Genomic DNA, 14,121 nt, shown 5'->3' on the forward strand with positions numbered 1-14,121 from the left:
TTTTCTACTTAAACTCTGCATATGGAGTATTAGTGTCATGTCTGTCACCTTTTAAAATGGTAGAGCTTTTAGGTATAAATCACATCTATTTCCATTTAGGCAAAGTTAGCAGTCTCTTGTTTCCACATTAGTTCTTACTAAAGTTCCAAGTATCTCTGTCTAATTGTATCTCGTGAAATCATAGCTTCTTTACTAAACCTTTACTAAAACATCCTTTACTTTATTTACTACCTTCACTAAAGCATCTAGAAACTTGCAGCAAAGCCAACAGCTTAAGTTACAGAACATAGTTTAGAAAAAAACTCCTGTGAAGAAAGACATTTCATTACTGGGAAGAAATAAATCTTCATAGTTTCAGCAACTAATTTTGATGCTTTTAACTTTAGAGTGAACAAGTTATGTTCATGTAAGACCTTGTAACACTTGTAGGTGTGGAAGAGCAAGTGGAAGTTTGATGCTTCATCATTTTTGTTTAATGATTCTGATCTTAAAAATGTCTCAATACTGCCAAAGGTACAAATCATAGAAACTGAGTGAACTGTGCCACGTTTTTCTGATAATCTACATCTGAGATAGCTTATATGTCACCCACTTCCATGAAGCCTTTTGGAAACTCACGTGTGTGTAGCTTGCCCCATGTCCAGATACCATGGCATAAACCATCTTTCAGCTACTTACAGGAGCGTTCTGAAAACTTCTAGCAGATAGAAATGAAAGATTGTTCGGAAACTTTGGATGCATTTGGAAACGTGATCAATAACCCACATCTTAATAGAAGGAAGATCAGAAAAATGTGAAAGGTAAGAGAAATCTGAGTAAGATGGCCGTTGTTACCATTTGATACTGGTTGTACTCCTTGTACTCTTGGAGTTCACAAGAGCGTGTGCAAGCATGTGCTTCAAGCATTGGCAGGATTATTTAGATGACTGTTTTGTGAAGAATAGCGTATATTCTTCTATGCATTTCAGATATTAATTGTTCTGGTGCCTGGGGATCCAGGTGCCAGATTTATTCAACTAAAGTAAATATAGCAAGGTTTCAGCAATGGACCAACATATAAAGGAGTATTTAGCAGTGCAAATTGGAAGTCTAGCAGGGGAATGGCAGGAGAGGCGTGTGCCAGTTTCTCACTTGCCATCAGTGGAAGCAAGTTGGCTGACAGAACTGTATTTATAAAATCCCACTCGATACAGAGAATAATTGCTGGCATGGAATTCTTGATGGAAGATCTTGCTCACGTATGCTGCTGGTGTACATGCAAGAAGTGTCTGAAGGGCTTCATGTCCCAGATACAGCTCCGTCAGCCCTGAGAAATTCATATACATGAGAGCTCTTTTAAAGAAAAAAAAAAAATCTGCAATAAACTTCTGAGAGAAAGTCAACAAAAGAGGGAATTAAATGCATATTTCTATTTGGTTTAGATGATTACCTTTCCCAAACGTGATGCTGCTACTTAAAGGGGTACTTATTTTTGACTGATTTGATGCAAGGTAGTGAAAGTAGCATTAAAATCAGAAGTAGTATTAATTACTGAAGTCTCTTTTGAGGATGTAGGGAGGAAATTCAGGCTGTCTTGCTGCCATATACTTCTAATTGGCACAGCATAGCTATCATTTCAGGAAAAAGCCCAAAGTCATGAAAGGACTGCATTTTCAGAAGGTGGGGTGTGGCTGAGGGGAAGATGTTCTAGCTTTGTTGCTACCCAGTGACAGAACTGGCAGCCTTCAGCATCTTTAGGATTTAATGCAAGAACAGAGACATACTAATGACCAGTGTGAGAAGGTCTTGTGAGAAGCTTTTACCCAAGGCACACGAGTTTCGTGTATTATGCTTTGCAAAATTAGTTGTTACTCAGGCTGTGGATTACCCACATCCCTCTATTCTTCAGTATCCTGTTTGTAGCGTTGCACTAAGGAATGTTGACTGCAGACCTCATCCAGCATGCTTCTTGCTCTGCTTGCTGCCGTTTAAAAGTGCTCCTGCTGTCTTTATGAATGTGTTCTCAGGTTTCCCAAATGTGTTAAATGAAATGGCTTAATTGATTGAAGTTCTTTAATGCTTGTGTTTTGCTTTATCCGAGTTACTCTATCCAGCTGTAATTCCATTTAGTGGAAAATTACCTGTGAGTTTTGCAGTACAAAGCAATGACAACAGCGGAAACCAATTTGAAAATGGTTGTTGCAAACCCTGTTTGTCTGAGACGTTAAATGGAATGACTAATGTGTTTTCTCAGACCTCTCTCCTCACAGCTACCTCAAAGTACTTCCCCCTGCCCAGCCCTATGATATTTGTTGCTCATCTGAAATCTGCCACTTGTTGCTAAACCTGAGAAGAGCATCCAAAAGTAATGTGTGATACTTACACCCCCCTGAAGTAATGTATGATACTTACAACCCCCCCGAAGTAATGTGTAGTACTTACAAACCCTCTTGCTTGCCTGCTACTCCTGATAATGATTTCTATATTCCTTTATTACACGTCCATGTCACGTACTGGACTTACCAGTGGGTTTGAGCTGTCTTGCCAAGTGGCCAAGACGCTGTAGATTCCAGCAATCAAAATCAAGCTCCTCTTGAAGTACACACTTGGATGAAGTGCGTAGTCAGCTGTTTGGTGGCAGGGTCAAACATGCCACATCTTTGAAGTCATCTTGTTGTATTCTGCCTCTGGTATCCTTGTCTTCCTGGTAGTCCCTTTGGTATGCCTGTGGCAGCCCTTCTCCTGCTCTTTGGCAGTGGACTTCACTATTGCTCCTGTTCTTTTCCCCCTTGACAGCTTGTATCTGTCCAGTTTCATCCTCAAATATAGTTTTAGCTGTTCAACACCAACAAGTCATTCTGGCACTTGAGCTCTAGGCTAACCTAAAGATTTTTCCTTATTTTGGTCATGGGTGGGTATGTCGCCCTCAGCTTTAGGGCTCAGCCAGGCTTGGGGAACGAGCATGGCTAGCTTGTGTTTGGGCCAACTGCTGTCAGCATGCTCGGGTGGATTTTATCTGTGCAGCTTAGAAATGCTGCGTGTAGTTGGCCTTAGCAATGAAAACCAAGCGACACTTCAATTCTTTGCAAGTCTTTAATGCAGACACAAATGTTATCAGCAATGTTATTTAACCCAAATTAGTATTTTTGTGATATTTTGGGGTGGCATATTGTCAGTGTTGAGATTATAACTAAGTTACACAGTGTCACAAAAAACTTGTGAACAAGCTCTGGTTTGTACTAAAAACACACAATTTCAATTCCAAACGAAAGGCAGTTTGCACTCTGGATGTGGAATGTAGGCAGTTCTTACTTTCCAAGCAACTGCAATTACAACTGCAAATTTGTAGTGTTGGTGCCCATTTATAGTCTTTTATTCCCTGTAAAAGGAACTGATTCTGAAGGTGGAAGAAGGTTCAGGCAGTCTTGCCCCCCCCCCCCCCCCCCCAATTCCTTTATAGAAATGTCTAGTTCCTAGGCATTTTGCCAAGCAGGGTTTAATACAATGCATCTTCTGTTTATAATGCAGATACTAACAAATAAATTAAGATGATACGGAAAAGAGACCTGCAGATGCCATTCATACTAGCGTGAGAAATGTTCTGCTCTGCTGCTGTGTTTTCACAAAGAAGAATTGCAGTATTCGAATATGATAACAGCTGCACCAAAATGAATAATCAGCATGTCAGATTTGTTGGAAGATGTCGAAGCTCTGGGTGCCAGTTATTACTTTAAAGAGTATTTTTTCCCCTTCAAAAGCATATACGTTTTAGCAAATATAGTTTGCCCAATTATGTTTAATAAATTGGTCTCTAGTTAATTCTAGATGACTATAATGTATATACGCCAAAACTTTCCACTCCAGCCACATGTGAGTTTGTTTCACCTGGGAGTTAAAATGAAACTTACTGAATGCTTTGATTGGTGAGAGATCATTTTCCTTTTATCGTACAGGATTTAAACTTAAGTAGGTCAATATACTGCTATATAAATTGTATAAGGCAACACTTAGGTAAGTGTAGTCATCTGCAGACTTGTCATCTTGATGGGACCTGGTTGGATCCCCTTATGCCAAGAGGAGAGAAAAGAGTGTTTTAGATGGTGGGTTTTTGTGGGGGGGGTGGAAGAATTAAAACAGAGTAGCTATACTACAGATGTACCAGATTCATTTTCACCGACTGAAGCAAGACTTTCTGCCTTGGTGACCTTAGATGTAGAAGTTTACGTACAGCCTTCTAAACCTGCATGATTGAATGCATCTAAATTTCTTCTCAAGGTATGAAAAATACTTCTGAAAGTAGATTGTCTAGGTGCAACGATGCCACCGCTAAAACGCAGCTCTGTAAGCAGTAGTGGTAAGAAACAAAAACAAAGAAGCCTTTGTCTTAAAATGCAGTATCGTATACTAAAGCATCTTGGTGTAAAGAAGTAGGCATGAAATGAAGTTTCATTTCTTACCTGGTGCTTGGTATCTGGGTGGTGGTTTACAAATTTTGAGATACCCGGTCTTCTATAAATAGGCAGTTTAGATGGCCGAAGGTGATGGGCATTCCTGTCCGTCTGTTTCTGAATATCAAGCTCTGAGGTTGAACTACTGTTACAATCTCCCTGCTGAATTAACGGAGCGTTCTGACTGCAGTTGGGCGCTGAGCTCTGCGGAACCGTAATTGAGTAGGAAACAGAACTCATCTGGTGATGTCCAACTCTGATTTTAGCCCGTCCCGTTTTCCCAAATTTCTCACTCAGAATTCTGCAATCTTGTTGTATCTCCAAACTGAGAGGGTAGGTGGAAGCCCCATCATCCTAGTTACTGGGGGGAAAAACCTCACCATTAACAGGATGTGTTCCCAAAGAAGTTAATAGCTGTTCTTGATTCCTACTGCTGTGGGAGAGGAGCAGTGATCCTGTACTGTAGACACATTCAAATCTGTCAACTGTTGTGCAGTGTTGTACCTCTTTCAACTTTTAACTGTTTGATCTTGGGATTTATCAAAGCCTCCTGGTTTGTTTTTTTTTCTTTACTGATCTGTTGCTTTTTGTCAACCTCAAGTACAGGTTCTCTAGACATATTCCATAATAATTTCTGTGTGGACTAGTTGCTTTCTGTACCCTGTATCTTGCTATATGCTTTGTGCCCTAACAAGAGTATCTGTTTTTATTTAATGCCAATAAAACTTGGTTTTCTTAAGTAATTTTCTATAAGCCTGTTTGGTGATAAACGCTCAAGTTGCAGCCAGTACATTATTTTGTAAGCTTGTTTTCTCTTTCTAAGCTTTCTTCTTGCTGTCCTCTTGCACTTCTATTTGAGAAGTGTATTTGACAAAAAAAACCATTGAGGTCTGAAAGGGATGGAAGGTCTAAAATGGCATTTGGTGTGACATATAGATAGCACTGCATATTGGAGGGGAGGGGGACTTGTTAGTGGGAAGTCAAATCTGATGCTGCTATTTTAATGCAGATTTAGTACTCTTTCAGGTGCTGGCAGTCCACTTTAATATTGATGTATTGGGGAAATTAGTCTCAGTGTGGAGGTCTTTGGGGAATATGCTGCATTTTATCCAGGAGCTATTTAAAAAAAAAAAAAAGTGTACTCTATCCCTGCAGAGAAACTCCATGTTGCTTTCCTACTAGATTCCCTTTAATTCTTTGTAGACAATTTATTCTAAAGAGTGTCTTTAATTTCCTAAAAAGCTGGCTTCTGAAGTAGAACTTGGAATAACCGCAGTTCTCAAACATGGTGAAACAGGAGAATGAGTGTGGTGGTAACAGGCGTAGATGGGGAGATAGCGCTAACATTGAAGTCATTAAAAAAAATAATTACACCATGAGTGATTTTTTTGTATAACTGCATGAGCATATTCAGTACAACTTTAACAGTTACAAAAAGACAGACGGGACCCTGGAAAACCTAGTTAGGCGAGAGTGTAAATGTGCAAGAGTGGGTTGGGGTTTGTTGGGGGTTTTTTTTTGTTAATTTTCATTGGAATAACATGTAGCATCCATAGGAGAAGCTTCTGTTGTTGTCATCCAAAGTCTGCCTATTGCTTCTTTAGAATATGTTTTACTCGGCTGACCTCTGACAGAGATAATCATCACACAGTGTTAAGGGGCTAACTGATGTTAGAATAAGCCACGTGCATTTTTATTTCTGCCCCCCCTAGATTATTTTTTTCTTGATGAATCTCCCATAATAGTTTTCACAAAATGTTAGCCAGAAATATCTTTCAGGTTTATAAGGATGCGGTTTCCTAACAAAACCAGTCTACATTTTATTGAATTTCATAGCCTGGTTACCACCAAACCTTCGCAACTCTGTTCAGCTGCACAAGAAACATTATCGGCAAAACAGTAAGTTGGACATTTTGAAAGCAAAGCAGTTGTTACGGTTATCTTTTGACATGGGAGTGGTGTATATGGACATTGAAAAATAGTATTTTGGGGTAGAGAATTTTTTTTTCTTTTAATTTTGACCTTATTTTAGGCTTTCTGACATATAGTGCGGGTTTGGGAGATGAGAGCAAGGAATTCTAATCATAACGTGTGAAGATAATTATGAGGATATACTGAACAAGAAAACACTTCTGCTTCTGAGGATTATCTACATTAATCTGGGGCTGTTCTCCCATATGCCAGTTTCACTTTACCAAAAGCTTCTCTTCGCAGTTTCTACCCAGGCTTACTCGTGCTTTGCAAAGTGGATCTGTTAAACAGTTACTTTAGGGCAGCAGTGGAAGGTGGGTAAAACCAGCAAACGGGCTCAGTTCTGTAAAGCTTCTGGAAATTACTAGTGTTTGGGGAGACTAGTTTATGCAGTATCTTGAATTGAAATTGCTTTCAATAGAGGCTTTCGGAGAGGACTTGCCAAACACAGAAACATCTGGGGATTTTAGAACTTCTGAGCTGCCTGGGAGGATGGCAGAGGCGTTTAGAGAGGATGTTGTGGACCACCGGTATCTTCTTTGTTATAGTTGCCACAGAGTGGCTCCCTGTGCCTGTCCTTTTGTCATGTAATATTGGCCAGAGGTTTTGAAGCAAACACTCGCACAGAAGGACATTTGCAAAAGCAAATGCTAAATGAGAGGGAGAGAGAAGAGAGAATGCATCGGTATCGCTGGCTGGTGTTCAGGCAGGTGGTAGAATCTGCTTGGTCTTGCTTTGTCCGTGAGCTGGGTTTATGAACGAAACCGGACTGGTGGCTGTGTTGGCTGCTTGTAACAGTCGCTGCTGGCTGTGCTGTGCTGGAGAAGCGGGGAAGAGACTGCTGTCTCACTATAGGCGTCGTTCAGCGAGTGCTCATCGCTCAAATACCCTCTGGTCCTGTCGGTGAGCAAATTGCTGATAAAGGGATTAGAGGGGTAAAGTATGGTTAGCCGCGCGTGTCGGGCAGCGACCGATGGAGTGGGTGGTGAAAGGTGTTTCTGGTGTCTCTGACGGCAGTTGGAGGCTTGGGTAGGAGAAGCTATGAAACTTCAGGGGTTTAATATAAACACACAGAGGGATAACTTTTTTAAAATATGTCTTTATCTTCATCGATACCTTGTTAAAGGATATCCCTGAGTAAATGGAGGGAATGCAGAACCAGGAAGGAGAAATAGTTTGGTATAGCTGTCACCGTAAGAATGAGCAACAATGCTGTGTCTTGGAAAAACTCAACTTGTATCGCAACATCTCCTTTTTATATCAAGCCTTTCCAGTACTGCGTTGTCGTGCATAAACTTTATTATATTGTGGATCTGTTTAGTGTAGTTATTCTAATAAAGGTGTTATCCGAATTGGACTCGCTGTAAAAATGGGATGGATTTACTATACCAAGAGATTGCCGTAGATGAAGGCCTCTTAGATAAATGTATATGTTTTGTTGACTTCTCGAGCATGGTATAGTGTTGAGAAGGCTGCTATGGCCAGACGACATGACAGCACTGAAAGCCAGGTGCAAATTTTGTGAGTGCCCTCTGAAGAAGTGACTACTGAAAAGAAAGAGTAGAGATGCACAGGGTAGAGAGCATGGAGGTGGGATCTGTTGGAAGGAAAGCAGAGTCTCAATTTACATGATTCAACATCTGGCAGTATAGTGGAAACCATTAATAAGTCAGATTATCTTTGCATTTGCCTGCGCTCACAAAGAGAAGGAAGCTGGGTTATGATTATGCCCTGAAAGCAATCATGCTGATCACATCCCCCTGCTTGCTGAAAAGATGGTATGCGGGGGTTTTTTCAGGTGAAAAAGACTTCAGACAACCAAATATGAGAGTGTCATGAATCTTAACTGCTTATTTCAGTCTCCTTTTATAGGCAGATGGACCCTTGGAAAAAAAAAATAGCAGTAAGTTGGCAGCAGAAAGCTCGACTGTGTGAAGCAGAAAGCTTGACTGTGTGGGTTTTTGGAATATGCGTAATTCTGTCTCCAAGCTCAGTCAGGAAAGCTAGGGGACAGATGCCAGCAACATTTTATCCTAGAAAGGGGAAAAAAAACCCCAAACCCACAACCGAAAAAGTGTGTGGGATGTTGTGGATTTTTTTTTTTCTCCCCCCCTTGAACTGCATGATGTAGAAACAAGGGCTACAGAGCCCAGAAAGGACTCGCCTTCAAACAGAACAAAGCAACACACCCAGATGTTTACAAGTGTTTGGGAAATGGCTGGTGCAGTCATTTTCCTGCTTTGCAAATAATGAGCGGTCTGAAATGGCTACACTGAAGTGGATTTTTTTTTTTTTCCATGTATGACAAACCCAAGGGGAGTTTACAGGGGTGCTGTGAGGAAGTGGTGGGTGCTGGAGCACGAGAGCTGCTTGTGAGAGAGCTTTGTGCTATGAAAGGCAATTCTTTAATTATAGAAGGAGAAATCTTTGGGGAAAGAGGAGTGGTGAAAGGCTTGGGGGGGTGTGGAGTGAGGGTGACCTGAAGAAAAGAAATGCAGTATAAGTTGGCGGAGAGAGAATTGACAACATACATGTGTGATAAACAACATATCATCCCATTTGTGATTCAAAATTGAAATTTTCTTTAGTCAAGTAAAGTGCAGTGATGCAGACACAGAAGAGAACTGAACATATTTCCCATATAAAGTAGAGTCTTACAGGTGGAAAGATGGGTTTAATTTTTAATAAGCTTAAACATCTGGAAGTCTTAAAAGCTTTGGAGGCTGTTTGCTTGAAAAATGTTTGAGAGCACTTTGAAGCGTATAGATTAGCAGGTGGAGCTGGGGCTACGCAGAGCAGCAGAACTTGAGATACCAGAGGGCAACTGCGAAAAGGTAGCCAGAAAATTGCTGGTCTTTTGGTACGAAAGATTAGGACCATTCTCTGAAAAGAATTAAAATAGCTGCTAGGTATGTACACGTACACGACCTTTTCAACAAGCAAATAAGCCAAGGCAACCTCTTACGTACTTGCTACTAATGATGGAATTTTTTTGCTTGGGATCCTGCTGTTATCTCAAGGACTGTTATCCTTACTGCTATTTTACTTTAAAAATATATACTTAGATGGCTAAAAATACTGCTGCCTCAACGCAAAGGAGAGATGCATCAGTTTGCAGGCTTTCTTGATGAAAACCTTTCCTGGTATTCCTAACCTACCCATAAAACTTTGCCTTCTGACGGAGTTTGGGTTTAGTCGGGCAAGCAGGTTCATGTGACAGTCAACCCTGGCGTGCCCCTAGTGAAACTGCACGTCCCAGAAGGCTGAGAAGACGGTGGGATTAGTGAATCCTGAAAGGGGGGATGCAGGATGTAAATTTGAGCCTCGGGGTTACAGTTACCAGCATTAAATATAGCTGCCGAGCAGCATAACGCGTCCCTTTCACACAGCCACCGAAGCTGTGACAGGCATAAAGTCAGTGTTTTTCTTCATTCCCCTTTATATATCTTGGGGATATTTTTAAGGGATTATGCTTCTGTGATTTACTTTGGAAGCTCAGTTGCGTAAACGTGAGGCTGGAGGAGGACTTTGTGCAGATGTGCAGCTGACACCAGGCACACCATAGAACTGCGAGCCCCCTGGAGCCGGGGGCAGTGACTTCGGGGAATGTAGGACACCCTGCTCAACCAAAGGGCTAAGTCTGTATCTTCTAAGCGTTATGGATATAAAAATAGTTGCCCAAGAAAAGTTGTCCTTCTGAAGAACCCTGCTCTTGAGGGCCTTTAAAGCTGTCTCTGCCATTGTACTAATGACAACACCAGGTCTCTGAAAACCACAAGCTGCACGAATTACCCTGATGGGGGTCGTGCTGCCACGTTAGGAGTCTATTTAGTGGTCACTGATCTTTATATTTGCAAGCAGAAAGAGTCTTATTTTGAAGGTACAGTAATAATTTAACTTGTACTGGTCATTTGCTCAAAAACATGACTTTTCTTAAAGTAAAGGTACTTAACTCAAGCAACTTCAGATACACACAGAATGGGATTTTACACATGTTGGACAGAAATAAGAGAATCAAGCCACGACCAGAAAGATTCCAGAACTGCAAAGATGTTTTTGATTTGATCCTAACGTGTGAAGAAAGAGTCTATGATCAAGTAGTAGAAGGTAAGGACCTTGACCAAGTTAACTTAAGTGCTGCTTCCCTCCCCCCACCCCTGCACCCCCCCTCCTTTCTGGAGTCCTTCACAAACCTGGGAACATCTCTGTCCCCTCTGACTCCTGCCGCTGGCACACCAGCAGGGCCCAGAACTCACGGTCCGTGGACGTGGACCTTATTCAGCCATCACTTGTCTGGTACATACTTCTGAAAGATGCTGGTGTTGGCAGCTACGCAGAATGTGTACGTAGAGCAGTTTTAAGGGCTGACAAAAGGAGATAGCAAGCATTTGGAGAAACTCACATCCATGCTGGGTTTGGAAATGCTTACGGATCTAGAAAACCAGCAAGTGGCATGTGATAAGCGTTTTGTCACCCTGGGTTGATGGAGCAGCTAAGCTGTCTTCCTATACAGTTTCCCTTCCCAAGATGTCCCGTGACCTACCAAGCAGTTTATCCACAATAAATACCTCCTGTACAGGTGGAGAAACTGTTCTTGAGCGTGGTTAACACTCTGCAAACGTGCTACAGCTTTGCCCTTAAATGAGTCAAAGTGGGATGTGCCAGAAGAATCTCAGTTGGGGACCGGGTTGTGCACGAGCACCGTGCAGCAGCGCTTGGTGTGAGCTCCCTGCCAGTCGTGGGGTTTCAGCAGTGACTCAGCTCCTGGGCTGAGAACCCACAGGCTTATGTGGGGTTTAAAGTGTTTCCTTTCCTTTCAAAGACCAGCCAACTGTCTTAGTGTCATGCTCATTCTTTAAAAGGCTGGTGCCTTGCCTTTTTTGATCCTCGGTGGTCATGTCACGAACAATACAGAACACGATACGTTGGGGCTTCTGTGAGCTGAGCAATTAGTGTTCTGAACATTTGAGTGAAGCGTTTGGAAACGTGTTGGTAAGTTCTAAGAGCAGCTGCGCTGGTACTTGAATGGAGCGTCAAGTTCAGCATGTCTCCCATAGAAAGCAGCTTGCACGCTGATGCCGTAGGTGGGTATCCTGAGGAAGGGAGATGAAGAGCAACCACTTGCTGATTTTCCAGTTGTGCATCTCTAGCGTCATGGTAACGCCCTTCATAACTGACCAGTGAAAGGAAGAAGGCTGGAGTGCTCCCACGTGGCTCTAGATGTGAAAGATTTTAAAACGGAGGCCTCAACAAATTTGCCAAAACGAAGTTGCTGAACGGTGTTAGGACAGAACAACTTGTAGCTTAAGAAGCTTAGAGAGGCGTAACAATAATACATGGATAGATTAGTAGGAGAATTACATCTTATTTTTCCCCTTTCACCCCCCGTTAATAAGCAGAACATATGAAAGCTAAAATTGTCTAATGTGACTGTCAGCGCTCAACTTGTAGGAGTTCACCGTGCAGTTTGATTGTCAGTGTTGGATGGACAGTCCTTTTTTCTAAAGAATGGGCAATTAAAATTCTCCAGGTGAGGAAGCCCAAAATCATTCTTGACTTTCAAGAATCTTGATCTCTATCTTTAAAGACTGTCAGAGGAAAGGTGAGCAGTAACTTCTCTTGATCAAGATAAACTGTCATTACCCTTCTACAGAACTGGATTCTTTTGTTCTGAAAATCCATCTCTTCATTTTGAAATAAGAGGGACTCTTGTTAAAGACAATATGAAATAAACTATTTTGCAAAAACAAGTTTGGAGAAAGCAGAGGCGGACAGTGTTCATGTATTTTTAAAATCTTATGAATACTCTGTATAAAACATGATACCATTCCACCCAAAGTGTTGCTGTTACGTGTGTTTTGTTTTCAAATAGATTTAAATTCCAGAGAGCAGGAGACATGTCAACCAGTACATGTGATCAATGTGGACATTCAGGATAACCATGAGGAGGCAACCCTGGGTGCTTTCCTTATCTGTGAGCTCTGCCAGTGTGTAAGTAGCGAGGGCTCCTCACCTGTGGGTACCTTGCACCCAGTGACTGCACAGGGGTTGGGGGTTGCTTAGTCCTTCTTAAAGGTGCTGCCTATTGCAAAAATTGTTCTGGTAAAATCCGTGTCGAGAGACGAAAATTTCCAAATTCTTCCGGTTACCTGTGGAGCTGTTGTGCAAGTGGGTGACTTGCTACTGAGTTTGTGGTTTGCGAAGCGGACTCTGCATTTGCATTCAAAACCAGCGCGTTGATAGCTTGCATAAAAATCAGTATTGCAAAGCACTGCACGTAACCATTACCCGCGTGGAGCCCACACTCCAAACACTTGGGTTTTGGCAAAGCCCTCTATTTCCAAAGCAGTTGTAATAACGTGGGTTTTAAACATCAGGGTTGCATTCTGAATCACGATATACTGGCAAAACATCCCATGTAGGTGTGTTTTGTAGGACCACCCTGTTGCGTGTATGATGGGGAAGAAAAAAAATTATGTTTCTGTCATCTGTAACTGGGGACCTAGCTTGTGAGGCTGAAATTGGTGCACTCCAACCAGTCGCTGTAACTGTCGAGACAACAGGGAAAGGGTCCCTGGCTTTTACAGTGCACAGGTTGATGAGTTTATAGAACCATTTACGCTGGAAAAGACCTTAAAGAGCCTCAAGTCCGACTGTTAACCCAGCACTGCCAAGCCCACCAGTTCAGCTATTCCAGCGTGGCGATGGGCTGGTTTTTCACTCCAGACAGTGTCATCTATTCTGGTCTTAACTCCTTTCCAGATTCAAAAAGCCTAAGAGGGTTCAAGGACTTGAACTTGTAGCCATCTGCTCAGTGTGCTTGTAACTATTCTGAAGCTTCCATTTGCTACCCAGTGAGGATGGATGTTACCTACTCAACAAAGTACTAGTTAACTGCTGGTTCAGTGGGTTGGAGAAGGAAGGTCGTGCAGATAAATGTGATGCTGAATGTTTGGGAATACTGGGAACCTCAGTAAAGCACCCGGCGCTGCACTGCTTGGTGCAGCCTGCTGGTTTAGATGGCACAGGGAGCCAAAAGCATGGAATTATTACAGTTTTCTAAACTACATCATGTCCTTGGAGTCCGGTTGCTTAGTATTTTTTCTCTTCTAGATACAGCACACAGAAGACATGGAAAATGAAATAGATGAGCTGTTACAGGAATTTGAAGAGAAAAGTGGAAGGACTTTTCTTCATACTGTCTGCTTTTATTAAAGCACTTCTGTCTCTTAGGCCTTAATACAGATGAGGGAAGCATGTGTTTAAAACTGATTATACTGTATTTTCCTGGAAAATGAATATTGATCATTTTTTGTTTGTTTGTTTAAAACCTCCTTTTCAATGTCTTTTTTTGTTTTGTTTCAGGTATTCTGTCACAGGTAGGCAGAGATACTGGTTGGGGTTGTACATATGAGATGATAAAAAGTATACACAAAGGCCACCTATTTAAAAATGAAAACCAAGGGTTTTTTTAAATCCTACTTTAATTATTGCAAGTAGGTTTTTAATTATAAAGAGAATGTTTCTTGAATTTAAGTTTATAATGTATTTTTCCAGCTTACAAATTTATTTTATTTCCGTTGTGCTTTTTTTTTTATTATTATTTTGATGTGACAGAATGGCTGAACTATGTGAGGATGTGAATGGAACAATGAAAAAACGAGTATCTGTATATTGTTAGATATAAAGTTGGAAGCATCCAATAAAAGTTAAAAACCTGTAA

General features: G+C 41.5%; 1 protein-coding gene across 1 annotated transcript in view; it reads left to right on the top strand.

The window, feature by feature from the left end:
- Positions 1-14,121, top strand: part of SSU72 (SSU72 homolog, RNA polymerase II CTD phosphatase) — a 29,260-nt gene extending 15,139 nt beyond the window's left edge. Inside the window, exons 3-5 of the mRNA XM_055704137.1 lie at positions 10,366-10,505; positions 12,271-12,389; positions 13,512-14,121. Coding sequence (XP_055560112.1) covers positions 10,366-10,505; positions 12,271-12,389; positions 13,512-13,613 — 361 coding nt within the window. The 3' untranslated portion in view covers positions 13,614-14,121. The remainder of the gene's footprint in view (positions 1-10,365; positions 10,506-12,270; positions 12,390-13,511) is intronic.

Source organism: Falco cherrug, chromosome 3 (genome assembly GCF_023634085.1).
Source record: "Falco cherrug isolate bFalChe1 chromosome 3, bFalChe1.pri, whole genome shotgun sequence".
In the NCBI taxonomy this organism is placed as follows: Eukaryota; Metazoa; Chordata; class Aves; order Falconiformes; family Falconidae; genus Falco; species Falco cherrug.